General features: G+C 33.8%; 2 protein-coding genes across 2 annotated transcripts in view; one reads left to right on the forward strand and one right to left on the reverse strand.

Annotated features, from left to right (window-relative positions):
- Nucleotides 1-1,395, forward strand: part of LOC127709287 (dynein beta chain, ciliary-like) — a 55,296-nt gene extending 53,901 nt beyond the window's left edge. Inside the window, exon 47 of the mRNA XM_052214745.1 lies at nucleotides 53-1,395. Coding sequence (XP_052070705.1) covers nucleotides 53-670 — 618 coding nt within the window. The 3' untranslated portion in view covers nucleotides 671-1,395. The remainder of the gene's footprint in view (nucleotides 1-52) is intronic.
- A 5,662-nt stretch (nucleotides 1,396-7,057) lies between these two features.
- Nucleotides 7,058-18,844, reverse strand: part of LOC127709299 (uncharacterized) — a 37,455-nt gene continuing 25,668 nt past the window's right edge. Inside the window, exons 4-6 of the mRNA XM_052214766.1 lie at nucleotides 11,792-11,938; nucleotides 11,227-11,332; nucleotides 7,058-8,151 (exon numbers count right to left, since the gene is read on the reverse strand). Of these exons, the coding sequence (XP_052070726.1) occupies nucleotides 7,742-8,151; nucleotides 11,227-11,332; nucleotides 11,792-11,938 (663 nt within the window). The 3' untranslated portion in view covers nucleotides 7,058-7,741. The remainder of the gene's footprint in view (nucleotides 8,152-11,226; nucleotides 11,333-11,791; nucleotides 11,939-18,844) is intronic.

Below are 18,844 nucleotides of genomic sequence, written 5' to 3' on the forward strand. Positions count from 1 at the left end.
TGATAAATATTAAGTTGATAGCTCTTCAATAACTTATTTCATCATATTTCAGGGTGAGTTGACCATCACAGCTGATATGGAGAGCTTAGGAAATGCATTGTTCTTGGACGTAGTTCCAGAGGGTTGGGCCAAGAAAGCATACCCATCTCTGCATGGTCTAGCCGCATGGTATGCTGATTTACTGATAAGAATTAAAGAACTTGAAACATGGGTTTCAGACTTCCAACTCCCAGCAGCTGTCTGGCTCGGTGGCTTCTTCAATCCACAGTCATTCTTAACAGCTATTATGCAACAGATGGCCAGAAAGAATGAGTGGCCACTTGATCGTATGGTGCTACAGTGTGATGTCACTAAAAAGACCAGAGAAGATATGGCTGGACCTCCAAGGGAAGGTGCTTACGTTCATGGTCTCTTCATGGAAGGTGCCCGCTGGGATATGCAGACCAGTTTGATTTCAGAGGCTCGTCTTAAAGACCTTGCTCCAGCGATGCCTGTTATCTTCATCAAGGCTATTCCTGTTGACCGCATGGACACCAGGAATATTTACGAGTGTCCAGTGTATAAGACCAAGACCAGAGGACCAACATTTGTTTGGACCTTTAACCTCAAGTCCAAGGAGAAGGCCAGTAAATGGATCCTTGGTGGAGTGGCCCTTCTGCTCCAAGTTTAAGAAATCAGGACATTTTTTGTGACTTTCTGTTCTAGATGACTTACAAATTTGAATACCAACTGAACTTATGTACATTCCAATCTGATCTCTTGATTTCATTCAGACATATTTACATTGTTGAGATAAATTTATACCAATTAATTGAAAAACAATTCCAGTTACCAGTTGTTTTTTTTTTATGCATAAACTGATAATTATATTGACATAACACATTACAAATATGAAATAAATATGATGTTTTTTTTTGTTGGTAGAACATAATATTGTTTAAGACTATTTTTAATATTTATTTTCGATCATTACAGCAAGGATAAAATGCCACTTTATGGTTTCTTAAAGTCAGCTTATATATAGAACTTTATTAATTTAGAACCTATTTTCAATTAACACTATTAAAATGATTGAATTAACACTAAAATGTTAACAGTTATTGTTGACACTATATATGTCTAGAAACTGGTAAAGTTATTTTTATGTATATGTTAAGTTTTGTGTTTAGTCTTTATGTGTATAAAAGCTTTGAAAGCTTTAGATTTTTATATAATTTTACAAAAACCGTCCTGGTAAAGTTTTATACATGTACAGTCCGTCCAGCTTATTTTGTTATTTATAATTTATATTTATATATATTTTTTAACTGTCAGTTTTGTATATGTTTTCTGTAAATTGTCATATATGTTATGTTTATTAATGTTCTAGCTCTATTAAAAATTAATATAATTGAATTTTATTGATTATTTTCTCTAAAAGCATTACTGTTTGTCAGAAGACACTTAACAACATTCATAGTTGACATTGACATATACAAAAACTTTCAAAAGATTTGTACCTTCCAAAGTCTTCACATATTTACTTATCGGAAAACAAAGTTGTGTTAAAAAAAAAAATGGGTGCATGAATAAAAATTGTTTCAAAGAATTATATATTACAGAAGATATCAACAATTTATTGATAATCAAGAGCCATGATAGACAGGGATGAAAGAATCATCTAAAGGTCTTTAGGAAGGAATTATTTTTTTTGCAATTGTCATACCTTTGTCATTGTTAAAGTAATCAAGGGCCATAACTCTTAAACAGCATATAAGATAAATGGGGAATGTGTCCATGGAACACAGATGATGCCCCCGCTTGCATATCATATAAAGTTATAAAGGAACATAACTGAAGAACGGTAAAAGTAACGCTACCCAAATTTGTTATTGATCTGAATTTTGTAGTAATAAGTATTGTGTATAAGTTTCATAACATTTGGTTGAAACAAACTAAAGTAAAAGAATGGAAATGAAAAATTCAGCAATTTTTTCATTTGTAAAGGGGCATAACTCTACAACGGTTTAAGTGGACCACCAAAATTCAAACTTGATCTGTGTTTTGTGGTAATAAGCATTGTGTATAAGTTTCATAACATTTGGGTGAGGCAAACTTAAGTTAGAGAACGGAAACGAAAAATTCCTCAACTTTTCCATTTGTAAAGGGGCATAACTCTAGAACGGTTAAAATGACACCACCAAAATCCAAACTTGATCTGTTTTTTTTGTGGTAATAAGCATTGTGTATAAGTTTCATAACATTTGGTTGAGGCAAACTAAAGTTAGAGAACAGAAACCAACTTTGGGACGTACGTACGGACTGACAGACGGACGTACAGACGGACAAGGGTAAATCTTAATGCTCTCTCCGCTACGGCCGGGGCATAAAAATCATCAAATCTTAAATTAACTCCCATTTCGTAAATAAGAAATCTTAAATATTTAAAATTGAAGTAATTTTGGTTTGATGAAGAGGGGAAGTTGTCCTGCTACAGAAACATCTACTCTTCTAACAGAAATGATCATCTTTTATTTTATTTTATCAAAGATTTACCTTTGTTGGCACTGATCATATACATTATTGTTAGGGTCAATCTTATTAAAAGATACTAACATTTTATCATAAATATGTCAAATATGTATCACATCAAGGAACAGTTCAATTTTGCCATTGAGTAATGGTCCTTTATTTGACGGAAAATTGGCAGTCAACCAGCTCCAAACAATTTCTGTGCAATAACTTGATGACAGTACAATGTAAAAAATTTAAATAGGTCAAATAAAATTGAGAGTGGAAATGGGGAATATGTCAAAGAGACAACAACCCAGCCAAAGAGCAGATAACAGCTGAAGGCCACCAATGGGTCTTCAACGCATCGAGAAAATCCCGCACCTGGAGGTGGTCCTCAGCTGGCCCCTAAATTAAAATGTGTACTAGTTCAGTGAAAATGGACGTCATACTAAACTCCAAAACATATAAATGAACTAAAATTAAAAAACATACAAGACTAACAAAGGCCAGAGGCTCCTGACTTGGGACAGGCGGCGGGGTTGAACATGTTTTGTGAGATCTCAACCCTCCCCCTATACCTCTAGCCAATGTAGAATAAAGAAACACACAGCGATATACACAGTAAAACTCAGTTTAAAAGAAGTCCGAGTCCGATGTCAGAATAGGTAACAAAAGAAACTAAGCAAAATGACAATGATACATAAATTAACAAAGGACTACTAGCAGTTACTGACATGCCAGCTCCAGACCTCAATTAAACTGATAAGCCAATTTTCTCCTTTAGTAAAAGGTTAATTTGAGTTGTACAAGACTTATTTGTCTTAGTTTTTCCATGTTTGAGAGTATTACCTTCTCAGCTTGAGGGTCTAAACCATTTAAATGCATTTTATAAATGGGAGATAACCTGTAACATGCTTTGATTTACTGATTTAATTCGATAATGGAGTTTGGTGTAACACGTTCTCCCTACCATATTATTCATATAGTAATTAATGATAGAACAACATTGAAACAAACAGCAGTTGTTTAGTTTAAAGGAATGAAATAAAACTGCAGCTTGATGGTATGTGTGACCCATTCGCATTCTGAAATTCTGAAATACTAAAGCATCTTGTGTTAGCTTAAAAAGATCAAGTGAACAGAAGGACGGAAATTATTTTAGGCCTATACCGGGTACTTACTCTAGAAATTTAATCTTCTTTCAGTATAATATATTAAAAAAGGAAAAAGAACCTATCTATCTGTAGTTAATCATTATGCAACTGCCAACCAAAAATTTCAACCACATTATCTTCACGCACTATAAAGAAATAAAAATACCTATTGTATGGTAGGCTTGTTGATAAGTGCAGTTCAGTAGAGGGAATATGGAGACGCAGGGGTTCAGATTTATTCAAATTAATAATTAAACTAGGAGAACAACAGACCACAATAAATACTTAAAAGAAGCAACCAATAAACCAGTACCATCAACAATTGATAGAACAACATTGAAACAAACACATAATTCAAACAAGAGGCTGTCAAAATTATCATACCAGGTTTTTCATATATTTATTAGTGTCATTGTTAAAGCATTTAAGGGCCATAACTCCCAAACAACAAGCATTCTGTGAGTATTGCATGGCAATACATAGTCCCCTACCGGTTAGAAATTCATTGTAATGGAGCAAAACTACCACTAAATTCTTCAAACAATTTACTAAAGAAAAGGAAAAAAATCCGAAATGTCATATATCTTAATACAATGTCTTTTACAAATCTAAAAAAAAAATGAGTTATTTCCCTTTGAACAGAAATCTAGTAATTAATAAGTATTTCATCAAAAATTTAATTCTAGGGAAAGGGCTTTAACTGATTAAGGAGAAAAGCAAAAATTGTGAAAATCGAACTTGTCATGATAAAACAATACACCAAATATCAAATCAATATCTTCAAGCATGAAGAAAAAAAGTCTGGAAAACTGATTTGCAGGACTGACGGATGGACAGACGGACGGACGGACAGACAGACGGACAGAGTGCAAACCTAAAGTCCCCTTCGACTTCGCCAGTAGGGGACTAACAAAAGTATAATTTGTCAATATCAAACTTAACCCCCATTTTTTTAACAGTAACAATATATGGAAATTTGAAAAGCCTTGGTTGAAAGGTTCTCAACTTATTGCATTGATATGTCATTAAATACCATTTTCCAATCGATCAAGGACAATAAGTTAACGGCAAAAGTGAAAATCATCAATATGGAATGTGACCTCAAATATGTCATCACTAACAGTTAAGTTATTGCATGGAAACGTTGGTACAGAAGAGCCATTTTTCAATCAATCAAGGACTATAACTCCTTAACGTCAAAAGTGAAAATCATCAATATTGAACTTGACCTCTATTTTGTGATCGGTAACACCTTATTCAAATTTGAAAAGCATTAGTTGAACAGTTCAAAGTTAACACACAGAAACAGCCTGAACTGAACTTCAGTCCGAAAACCCAGTTATTAAAAGGAAAAGAACACACCAATAGAAACTTAAATTCATAGGTACAATATAAAAATAAGGAGATGTGGTATGATTGCTGATGAGACAACTATCTAACAGAGTTCAAATGACGTAGATGTAAGCAATCATAGGTTACTGTATGGCCTTCAACTATGAGAAAACCCATACTGTATAGTCAGCTATGACTAGTCCTGATATGAAAAAATATGCAACAATTCCAAGGAGAAAACAAATGGCCTAATTTATAACAATTATTATAATTTATGAAAAACAAATATGACAGACATCAATCAATGACAACAACTGAATAACAGGCTCCTGGCTTGGTAAAGGTTAATAACATGGACATGTAGACGTTGCCACGAACCCATATACCAAATAGAGTTATCCTATTACTCATAATAAGTGAGAAATTCAAATGACAAAAAAACTGAAATTTTTTTCAAGCAGACGCTGAACCATGAAAATGAGGTCAAGAACAATTGACAGATGATTGACGGAAACTTTGTAACATAAGGTATCTGAGTACAAGATATGAAGCACCTCGGTCTTCTACCTTCTGCAAATGTTCTGAAATATAAAGCTTTATACAAATAGTTTATGCCGCCTCTATATAGTAATACCTATGTCTGGCATACTGCAACTTTTGTTGCAGGCGAAACAAAAATCAGTTGTGAATGGCTCTACTCAATAGATGGGTACGAAGCACAAAAAACTAACATAAAAACAATATGAACAAGGACCATAACTCTGCACAAAATTATCAGACCGGAACAAAATTCGAACTTGATCTGTAACTTGTCATGATAAAACAATATACCAAATAGCAAATCAATATCTTCAAGCACGAAGAAAACAAGTGTGGAAAACTGATTTGCCGGACTGAGGGATGGATGGACAGACAGACAGACAGACAGACAGACAGACAGACAGACAGACAGACAGACAGACAGACAGACAGACAGACAGACAGACAGACAGACAGACAGACAGACAGACAGACAGACAGACAGACAGACAGACAGACAGACAGACAGACAGACAGACAGACAGACAGACAGACAGACAGACAGACAGACAGACAGACAGACAGACAGACAGACAGACAGACAGACAGACAGACAGACAGACAGACAGACAGACAGACAGACAGACAGACAGACAGACAGACAGACAGACAGACAGACAGACAGACAGACAGACAGACAGACAGAGTGCAAACCTAAAGTCCCCTTCAACTTCGTCGGTAGGGGACTAATAAGCACAAAGCCCATATATAAGTGAATTGCATTTACTTAAAACTAGTTCAAAGTTCCAACTAATAATAAATCATATCCCAGGCTAAAGTATCAATTAGTACACATCCAACAGATTTAGTTTAAACACATCATAAACAGTCTGAAAATACGCATGACCTCATGCAATCCCAAATATAAGTACCCAGTACAAGACAACTGAGTTTTAAGAATCATGGATAAAAATGTGCCATCTAACAACCCTCTCCAAAAATTGATGGTTAAATAAATTGGATGTGCACCGATAATATAAATGTGCACACAAACTCCAGCACCAGCGGTAATCATTCACCCCTAGAGTATTCCCAACACCATTGGGAGAAGTACCTCTGTCAATCAGCTCTGCCGGTAAAAGCAAATGGAAATTGTACAGATACAATGTAAGCCTAGTATGGTGTACTCTATTTGGAAGAATAATACTACAATATATTCAGTGCATAATACAAACAAAAACATTGCCAATTTCTACAAATAACTTTCTATGTGTAAACTGTAACTAAGACCTTCCAGAATAATTATCATGATGTCAACATTTTGATTCCATCACTCTACTTCAGTGACATGTCTTTTTACCTTGTCCTGAAAAAGCTGATATGATAGGTTAAATATGTCAACCAATAAGATTATGCTGTTTTCTTAAGTGGCATTTTTTTTAATTAACAACTCTGCACACCACTGGTATCCACTTATAGAACAAAATATCAAAACGTGTGTTGGCTCAGCTGGTTTAACTAAAAATTGACATGGAAATTACTAAAAATTGACATGGAAATTACTAAAAATTTGTCCTTTAATGCATGAAATAAATGTATGGCATTGTATATATAGTGAATAAAAAAAAATCCTTCAACATGTATAAATACAACTATAAAAGGAGCCTGTATTTCAGTGGTTGTCATTGGTTCATGTCTGTCATATTTGTTTTTTTTCGTAAATTGTTTTGTTATAAATTAGGCCGTTATTTTTCTCAATAGAATTGCTTCATATTTTTCATTTCAGGGCCTTTTAAGGCTGACTATACAGTATGGTATTTTCTCATTGTTGAAGGCCGTTTATATCCACATCATTTGAACTTTGTTGGATAGTTGTTTCATTGGCAACCATACCACATCTCTTTTTTTATATAAAGAATATTTATGAATTCCTTTTTTAATTGAAAATATTTTATCAATTGGTGGTTAGTTTTCTCAATTGAACTGTTTCATATTTTTCATTTTGGGACCTTTTAAAGCAGACTACACAGTACAGAATTTTCTCATTGTTGAAGGCCAATAAATATCCACATCATTTGAACTTTGGTGGATAGTTGTTTCATTGGCAACCATACCACATCTCTTTTTTTATATACAGAATATTTTATCAATTCATTTTCCAATGTTTCCCCTTATATCATGTCAAATCACATAAATAAATAATCAAATCTATAAAACATAATATTTCTAAGAATTTGCACAATTTATGTTGTCTGTTTATTTTCTTCATTATCACAAGTTAAAGTACTTAAATCTTCCTTCTGTATTCCTTGAGAACCATTTTCAAAAGGTCTGCTTTTTACGGCATTGCATTTAAACTGGTTATCCTGAGAAGTATTTGGAATTTCTTGATTACTAGTTACTTGTAAGAGTTCAAAGTCCTGTTTTATATCGCATGTGTTTCTACAGCTTGTATCGTTCATCGCAATACTGTCACAACCAGTTTTAGTTAATTTAGCATTGTCCATTGAAGGATCATTATCAACATCTGTTTCCTGTTTAGTGCTAACTTGTTCCTTGTCAGTACTATTGACCACTTTCCTTTGAGGTATCACAGAAAAGAATGATTCTTTCCAGTCTTTTGTCTCTGTGTACTTCAACAGAATTTCAAAAACTGAAATAAATAAAAGAATGTGTCTAAGCAAACGAATGCCCCTAGCTCAAGCTTTGCAATTTTCGAAGTCAAAAAGGGGCATGACTTTAGAACGATAATTGACTCAAAACCCAAATTTAAACTCTGTCTTTGTGTTATGGTTCTTAAAATTTGGATGAGGCAAACTTAAGTTAGAGTCCAGAAATAATAAAATGCTCCGCTGGGCGCAGCTTGATACGACCGCAGAGGTCGAACCCTGAACAGTTGGGGCAAGTATGGACACAACATTCAAGCTTGATACAGCACTGAATTTGGATTGTGATTAAATATTTGACACAGCATAGGTTTCTGACACAGAATGAATGTGGTTTAAGAACTTAAAAATTTTTAATTTACCTATTCAAACCATATCATTATTATTTGCTTTTATATATAAATCAGAAATAACCAATTTAAAATGGAAAATTTTAAAGGAAAAAAAATCCCCCCTCCCAATTTTTAGAACCCCCTTATGATTCATCACCCCTAAACTCAATCCCAGCCTTCCCTTTGTGGTATGGTACCTTGCAGTACAATTTCATAGAGATCCATACACTTGAACACAAGTTATTGTCTGGAAACTAGAAAAATGCTTGTTTTTTGGCCCCTTTTTGGCCCCATATTCCATAACATTTAGGGCAATTACCCCAAACGCAAACCCAGCTTTCCCTTTGTGATATGGAACTTTGTAGTACAATTTCATAAAGATCCATTCGCTTACACACAAGTTATTGTCCTTAAACTAGAAAGTTATTTTCTGGAAACTATAAAAATGCTTATTTTTTGCCCCTTTTTGGCCCCTTATTCTTAAACTTTTGACCAATTACCCCCAAACTCAATTCCAGCTTTCCCTTTGTGTTATGGAACTTTGTAGTACAATGTCAGAGAGATCCATACACTAACACACAAGTTATGTCTGGAAGTTACAAAAATGCTTATTTTTGGCCCCTTTTTGGCCCCTAATTCCTTAACTGTTGGTACCATAACCCCCAAAATTAATCCCCACCTTTCTTTTGTGGTATTGAACCTTAGGGTAAAATTTCATAGAGATCCATTCACTTAAACTAAAGTTAGAGTGCGAAAACCAATGTGTCTTCGGACGACGACGACGACGCCGGACGACGACAACGCCAATGTCATACCAATATACGACCACAAAATTTTTTTGCGGTTGTATAAAAATGGGATGGACGGACAGATGGACGGACGGTCAAGGGTAAAACTTAATGCCCCTGTTGCCTACAGCAGGGGCATAAAACATATAGTATAACTAAGGAAGCACTATAAATGTTAATAAAATGCTCCGCTGGGGCGCAGCTTGATACGACCGCAAAGGTTGAACCCTGAACAGTTGGGCAAGTATGGACACAACATTCAAGCTTGATACAGCACTGAATTTGGATTGTAATTAAATATTTGACACAGCATAGGTTTCTGACACAGAATGAATGTGGTCTAAGAACTTAAAAATTTTTACTTTACCCATTCAAACCATATCATTATTATTTGCTTTTATATATAAATCAGAAATAACCAATTTAAAATGGAAAATTTTAAAGAAAAAAAAGGAACCCCCCCCCCCCCTCCCCCCAAATATTTTGAACCCCCTTATGATTCATCACCCCCAAACTCAATCCCAGCCTTCCCTTTGTGGTATGGTACCTTGCAGTACAATTTCAGAGAGATCCATAGACTTGAACACAAGTTATTGTCTGGAAACTAGAAAAATGCTTGTTTTTTTGCCCTTTTTTGGCCCCAAATTCCTAAACGTTTAGGGCAATGACCCCCAAACTCAAACCCAGCTTTCCCTTTGTGATATGGAACCTTGTAGTACAATTTCATAAAGATCCATACACTTGAACACAAGTTATTGTCATGAAACTAATAAAATGCTTGTTTTTTTGCCCCTTTATGGCCCCTAATTCCTAAAATTTAGAGGCAATTACCCCCAAATCAATCCCAGCATTCCCTTTGTGATATGGAACCTTGTGGTACAATGTCAGAGAGATCCATACACTTACACACAAGTTATTGTCATGAAACTAGAAAAATGTTTGTTTTTTGCCCCTTTTTTGCCCCTAATTCCAAAAATTTGGAGGCAATTACCCCCAAAATCAATCCCAGCGTTCCCTTTGTGATATGGAACCTTGTGGTACAATGTTAGAGAGATCCATACACTAACACACAAGTTATGTCTGGAAGTTACAAAAATGCTTATTTTTGGCCCCTAATTCCTTAACTGTTGGTACCATAACCCCCAAAATCAATCCCCACCTTCCTTTTGTGGTATTGTACCTTATGGTAAAATTTCATAGAGATCCATTCACTTAAACTAAAGTTAGAGTGCGAAAACCAATGTGTCTTCGGACGATGACAACGAAGACGACACCAACGTCATACCAATATACAACCGCAAATTTTTTTTGCGGTCGTATAAAAATAGGATCATGAGGGACAAATAAATTAATAATATAACTATTTTAGTTTGTACTGGTCCAAAGTCAAAACTAATTGTTATTCTATTTAAAACAATGGAGTTATTCCCCTTTATTTTACAGTGTACACAGTATTCTATTCAAATAATCTACAAGAATAAAATCTTATTTTTTCTGTATATTACTACATTATCTTAAGTCAATTCCCTGTGAATCTTGGTAGTCTTTTACCACTTTGGTTGAATATAGATATATTCCACAAAACAAGCGTTAGTTCCTGCTAGTGGTAAGGTCTTTTTGACTGCGATCTTATTGACAGGGATTGTCAGTTTTACTGCCAAAGGTCAATTGTTCTCTCCAGGTACTCCAGCTTTCTCCATCAAAGATGATGTAGCCATATATATGGTAAATGTGGCGTTAAACACCAACAATCAATCAATCGACAAAACAATATCCAACAGCAAAACAAGAAGATGTTGTCTGCTTAAAACATTTGTGTGTGGTACATGTAAATATGTGTTAATTTCACAATGCTAATAAAGCGCTATGCTGATCTGTAAGAAGTTATCTCCCTTAAAAGTTTTATACCCCATTAATACACCACAAAAAAAAACTTCAATACCATGATTAACTGTGAGTACTTTACGAGACTTCATCTCAATATACTGTCCAATAGGTAACTGTGCATGTGACATTCCTTGTTCTACTGCAAGCTGATGACACATACCCTGAAATAACATAAAACAACGTTCACATAATATATGGTAATACAATTAATTCCAATCACTAGTATATTGCATAACCTAAATGACTTTAAAAATATGATAACATCAGAAAATAATTGATACAATAAAAAATAAAAGTACTTTCTCTTTTTCTTAAAGAATTTTACGAATATTGTTTCATTCTAAAATAAGATAAAACACTTATGAAGGATCCTTTTTTACAGAAGGACTGTAATATAGGACTTTGATTTCTGCATGTTGCAGAACATAGTACTCAAAATCTTATTTGCAAAATTAAACTAATTTTTTCTTTGTTTTTTAAATTCAGCTCTTTGTGTGAAAACTAGTAATTTGACTTAAAAGAACTGACTAACAGATATAAAAGATGCCCTTATAAACATACCACATAGTAATGTAATTATCTTCAATAAAAATATAAACTGAAATAAAGCAATATGAAACCTTATACTGGTTATGGTCTACTAGTCCTCCAATTATGTACACATGGTCATCAGACAGATCTTCTAGTACATTAGGGGAATCCCCTGACAAGTAAACAATCTGGTCTCTGTCAAATTCTTCATGATAATCATTCTCTGTAAAGTTGACCTGAAAATAAAAACAATCAAAATAAAATTGAGTTATCTCCCTTCTGATAGAGTAGACCAAAAAAATATTCTGTTCTGCCTGTTATCATTTCTACTTACAATTGGGTAATTACCAACCATCTACCTCCATTGCTTTCAATCACCATGAAAAATATAACTTATTATGGAAAGTTATGATGCAATAGCTGTTTATTACATGAGGTCTGCAGAAAATGATAGGATTTATAAGTTCGGTAAGGGCTATGTTAGGCCCCGATCATTAATTGAATTGTTTAAAGATAAAAAAAATAAATGTGGATAGTGTCCACATGTGGACACAGATGATGCCCCCGCTTGCATATCATATAGTTATAAAGGGACATAACTGAAGAACGGTAAAAGTGACACTACCAAAATTTGAACTTGATCTGAGTTTTGTGGTAATAAGCATTGTGTGTAAGTCTCATAACATTTGGTTGAGGCTAACTGAAGTAGAGAACAGAAACTAAAAATTCAGCAATTTTTCTATTTGTAATGACGCATAACTCTAGAACGGTTGTGTATAAGTTTTACAACATTTGGTTGAGACAAACTAAAAAATTCAGCAATTTTTATGTTTATAATGGGACATAACTCTAGAATGGTAAAAGTGTTGCCACCTAATTTCGTACTTAATCTGTATTATGTAGTAATTAGCATTGTGTATAAGTTTCATAACATTTGGTTGAGGCAAACTCAAGTTAGAGAACTGAAACAAAAAAAATGTACTTGATCTTTACTGAGTTTTGTTGGAATGAATATTGTGTATAGGTTTCACAATGTTTGGTTGGGGAAAACTTCAGTTACAGAATGGAAACTAAAAAATTTTGCAATCTTTCTATTTATAAAGGGGCATAACTCAATAATGGTTAAAGTGACACTACCCACATTCAACTTGATCTGTGTTTTATCAGTGGTAGTCAAAATTAAACATTGCATTGTATAAAGCATTGATTGTAGTTGATTCAACTATAATCATGGTCAAAGGAAGATAACTCCAATTTTAAAAATATATTATATAAACTTGATATTTAGAAGAAAATAAAAATTTTGCAATTTTTCCTTTTATAAAGGGGCATAACTCTAGATCGGTTAAAGTGACACCACCAAAATTCAAACTTGATCTGTGTTTTGTGGTAATAAGCATTGTGTATAAGTTTCATAACAATTGGTTGAGGCAAACTTAAGTTAGAGAACGGAAACTAAAAATTTTGCAATATTTCCTTTTATAAAGGGGCATAACTCTAGATCGGTTAAAGTGACGCCACCAAAATTCAAACTTGATCTGTGTTTTGTGGTAATAAGCATTGTGTATAAGTTTCATAACATTTGGTTGAGGCAAACTCAAGTTAGAGAACGGAAACCAATTTCGGGACGTACGGACGGACGTACGTACGTACGTACGTACGTAAGTACGTACAGACGGACAAGGGTAAAACTTAATGCCCCCTCCGGTACGGCGGGGGCATAAAAATGTTTCAAGTTGATGACAAGACACATAAGAAAGTGAAATAGAACTTTTTTGTCTAGCTTTTCTAATAAAGTGTTATCATTTACAACCTAAATACGCTAAATGTAGAGATCTGGGTGAAATTTGACAAAATCACTTCGATAACCTCGATATTCAAGTCAGATATATAAAATGTAAAAAATAAACATGATGTGAAAAGATCTGATTTGTTGAGACATGCACTTTTCCAGTCCAAAAAATCAATGGAAATTTACCTATTTTCATTGAATTTTCGTGAAATATCAAAATGTGTGGAAATTCTTAAGAAAAGACATATTTCCTATCTAGTATTCGATTTAAGTGGAGCTGTACGCATAGCGTCAATGAGGCCAGTGTTGGGTTTAAATAACTAGTAACTCATCAATCATTGCAAGTAAAAATAAATGTGGATAGTGTCCACATGTGGACACAGATGATGCCCCCGCTTGCATAGCATATAGTTATAAAGGGACATAACTGAAGAACAGTAAAAGTCACGCTACCCAAATTTGAACTTGATCTGAGTTTTGTGGTATTAAGCATTGTGTGTATGTCTCATAACATTTGGTTGAGGCTAACTTAAGTAGAGAACAGAAACTAATAAAATGCTCCGCAGGGCGCAGCTTGATACGACCGCAGAGGTCGAACCCTGAACAGTTGGGGCAAGTATGGACACAACATTCAAGCTTGATACAGCTTTGGATTTGGATTGTGATTAAATATTTGACACAGCATAGGTTTCTGACACAGAATGAATGTGGTCTAAGAACTTAAAAATTTTAAATTGGACATTCACCTATTATGGTCCAATATCCAAAATCTAAATACATGGTTAGATTCAGCATATCAAAGAACCCCAAGAATTCAATTTTTGATGAAATCAAACAAAGTTTAATTTTGGACCCTTTTGACCTAAATGTGGACAAAGTTGATAACGGGGCCCAAAAATCAAAAATCTAAATACATGGTTAGATTCAGCATATCAAAGAACCCCATATATTCAATTTTTGTTGAAATCAAACAAAGTTTAATTTTGGACCCCGATTTGGACCAACTTGAAAACTGGGCCCATAATCAAAAATCCAAATACATGTTTAGATTCAGCATATCAAAGAACCCTAAGAATTCAATTTTTGTTAAAATCTAACTAAGTTTAATTTTGGACCCTTTGGCCCTTAATGTAGACCAATTTGAAAACGGAACCAAAAATTAAGAATCTAAATACACGGTTAGATTCGGCATATCAAAGAACCCCAATAATTCAATTTTTGATGAAATCAAACAAAGTTTAATTTTGGACCCTTTGGACCTCAATGTGGACCAATTTAAAAACGGGGCCCAAAATCCAAAAACTAAATACACGGTTAGATTCAGCATATTAAAGAACCCCAAGAATTCAAGAATAAAACCCCATTGAAATTGGTCAAGAAATAAGCAATTTATACGAAGTATCTTCTTTTGCACAATACTGTGCAATTAAATATTTCTTGCTATTGCGCAATACTGTACAATTGACAATTTCTTGCTATTGCGCAATATTGTGCTATTGGATATTTCTTGCTATTGCGCAATACTGTGCAATTGAAGACTTCTTGCTATTGTGCAATACTGTGCAATTGAAAATTTCTTGCTATTGCACAATACTTATTATATAATAATTTACACATCCTGTTTGGTGTGCATCTCCTACCATATCATTATTATTTGCTTTTAAATATAAATCAGAAATAATCAACTTAAAATGGAAAATTTTAAAAGAAAAACAAAAGGAAAAAAGGAAAAAAAAAGTTAAAAAAAAAAAATCCCCCCCCCCTAAATTTTTTGAACCCCCTTATGATTCATCACCCCCAAACTCAATCCCAGCCTTCCCTTTGTGGTATGGTACCTTGCAGTACAATTTCAGAGATCCATACACTTGAACACAAGTTATTGTCTGGAAACTAGAAAAATGTGTTTTTTGGCCCCTTTTTGACCCCAAATTCCTAAACGTTTAGGGCAATTACCCCCAAACTCAAACCCAGCTTTCCCTTTGTGATATGGAACCTTGTAGTACAATTTCAGAAAGATCCATACACTTACACACAAGTTATTGTCCTGAAACTAGAAAAATGCTTGTTTTTTGCCCCTTTTTGGCCCCTAATTCCTAAAATATTGAGGCAATTACCCCCATCATCAAGCCCAGCATTCCCTTTGTGGTATGGTACCTTGCAGTACAATTTCAGAGAGATCCATACACTTGAACACAAGTTATTGTCTGGAAACTAGAAAAATGCTTATTTTTGGCCCCTTTTTGGCCCCCAATTCATAAACGTTTCGGCAATTACCCCCAAACTCAATTCCAGCTTTCCCTTTGTGATATGGAACCTTGTAGTACAATTTCAGAAAGATCCATACACATACACACAAGTTATTGTCATGAAACTAGAAAAATGCTTGTTTTTTGCCCCTTTTTTGGCCCCTAATTCCTAAAATTTTGAGGCAATTACCCCCAAAATCAATCCAAGCATTCCTTTTGTGATATGGAACCTTGTGGTACAATGTCAGAGAGATCCATACACTAACACACAAGTTATGTCTGGAAGTTACAAAAATGCTTATTTTTGGCCCCTTTTTGGCCCCCAATTCCTTTACTGTTGGTACCATAACCCCCAAAATCAATCCCAACCTTCCTTTTGTGGTATTGAACCTTGTGGTAAAATTTCATAGAGATCCATTCACTTAAACTAAAGTTAGAGTGCGAAAACCAATGTGTCTTCGGACGACGCCGGACGACGATGACGACGACACCTAGTCATACCAATATACGACCACAAAAATTTTTTTGCGGTCGTATAAAAATCAGCAATTTTGCATTTTTTCCATTTATAAAGGGGCATAACTCTGAACGGTTAAAGTGACGTCACCAAAATTCAAACTTGATCTGTGTTTTGTGGTAATAAGCATTTTGTATAAGTTTCATAACATTTGGTTGAGGCAAACTTAAGTTAAAGAACGGAAACTAAATATTTTGCAATTTTTCCATTTATAAAGGGGCATAACTCTAGAACAGTTAAAGTGACGCCACCAAAATTCAAACTTGATCTGTGTTTTGTGGTAATAAGCATTTTGTAGAAGTTTCATAACATTTGGTTGAGGCAAACTGAAGTCAGAGAACGGAAACCAATTTTGGGATGTACGTACAGATGGACAAGGGTAAAACTTAATGTCCCCACCGCTATGGCGGGGGCATAAAAAATATTATTGGAACTTCAAAAATAAAAAGTTGCTCCTTAGTAACTTATAGATTGCACTTCTGTAAATATAGACAATGCAATTTTCCATAGGAACTCCTTTTACTGCTAAAACTGTGCCACTTTTACTATGAAGTTTTTGTAAAAAATTATATCCTAGAATGGAAAGTTTATATGCACTACTATTTTTTTCAAAGGTCAAAATATAGGGCTGTGCGGCATATTTTCAACATTTATATGCCCCAAACTTCCAAGAGTATAAACTTATACTAAAATTCTGTACTACCCCTCCCTCTAGTTTGGGTCTTCCTCAGAATTCAATTTCGCCACTATCCATGTGTATTTATACTGGTAACGTTCACAAGTTGTGTCTCTACGAGATGAAGCATACAGATCATATCTGGGAACCAGTAGGTAAACAAAACAAAATATCTATGAATATTAAATTTCTCCCCAAAAGAGACGTGGTTTGTGAAACCTTTATGAAACCATCCCCTGTTGTGTTTATTCAAACCTAAATGAAATTGTAATGAGTCAATAACTAATTTTAATCTGTCCATTTGAGTTGCAATTATATATCTGTGATTTGTATATATCATTCCGAGTACTGCTTATCTTAATAAACTTTAGAATTGTTCTTTATAGGGGATAAAGGTTTATGGAAATGTTTTTTCTGTACTTTTCTAATACATTTGAAAGTTTGTAAGTCAGCAAAAGTTCAATAATAAATTAATATTATTATTAATAAGACCTCCTCGCAAACAGGGATGATAAAATTCTGTTGATACAAATATTTTGGCATTGCATACTACATGTAGCATGCTTTTCCCAGGCTGCTTTAGACGTCTCTACACTTTTCTTTTGGTAAATCATGTTATTAGCCAAATACAGATTGTTTGTGTTCTCTTTTGAATTTTTTCCCATTTTGTTATCCCACAGTCTTTTAAGGCTTACTATATGATATGGGTTTTTTCTGATTGTTAAAGGCCTTTGACAACCTATAGTTGTGGATACTGCTTTGGTCTTCAGTGGATTCAGTTTTCTCTTTGGCAATCATACCACATATACATGTACTTATTTTCATATTGAAAATGAATCTAAAAAGAATTTGTATGTGAATTATTGTCAAATATAAGAAAAATTGAATATTCTTTTAAGATTGAAATCCCATAACTCTAGGCGACCTATCAAAAAATTATCAAAATCAAAAAGTATGTATGTAAACTTATATTGTATAATAATAAGTGAGGATTGTTTATAACATACCTGATAAATAAACTCATCAAAGATACTAGGCTTAAATTTTTGTTAGGCCTGACACAGGTATCATTTCAACTTATCGCAAGGTGTATTGACCCAGATAGATGGACACACAATAATTAGAATGAAGAATTGAGTCTGGCAGCCATGATATTTTCCTAATCTTAAAGATACTAGGATTTATCAAAACTGTTTTTATATTAAATACGGCCTGTTTAGTTCAATTTATTCAGTGATTTAAGAGGCGATGAAATAATGAAAATTTAATGGAAGGTCAAAAGATAACTTATATATATATATATATTGTCAACTGATGACTAAAGCAAAATACTGCTTCATTTGGCCAGGTAGGTTAATAATTTAAGATCAATCAAGGTTGTAGAGAAACCAATGCTACTACCAAAACTTGGTCTTATTTTACAGATATTTTTATCTTCTAAAGAAATAATTAATCCTTAAATGTACTATACACTACCTGAATTTTTATCATAACATTCAAAATAAATAGTACATTTTAAACCTATAGAATCAATACATTTATTTTTAACAATATCACTGAATACACCTTTACATAGATTTAGATATAATTTTTGGGCCCTTGAACCAAGATTGTTAACGATGTAACTCAGTATAACTATATAAATCTTTCTATAGATATAAATAGAATTTTATTCTTCTGGACTTTCACTTTTGAAATCAAGGAAGTAGACTACCTGTACAAGATGGCCTTATCAAAATCTGTCATAAAAGCTCAGGATATTATTTCTTGTAACCTTTGTGAATCAGAGACCAAGTTAAAATGGAAATGCCTTGATTGTGACTTGCTAATGTGTAATAAGTGTTGTGAAAAAGTTCATCCAAAATTTAAAAGTGCTAAAGACCACACAATAGTTGATATAAAACAGGTAGG

Source organism: Mytilus californianus, unplaced genomic scaffold (assembly GCF_021869535.1).
Source record: "Mytilus californianus isolate M0D057914Y unplaced genomic scaffold, xbMytCali1.0.p SCAF_7, whole genome shotgun sequence".
Lineage (NCBI taxonomy): Eukaryota > Metazoa > Mollusca > Bivalvia > Mytilida > Mytilidae > Mytilus > Mytilus californianus.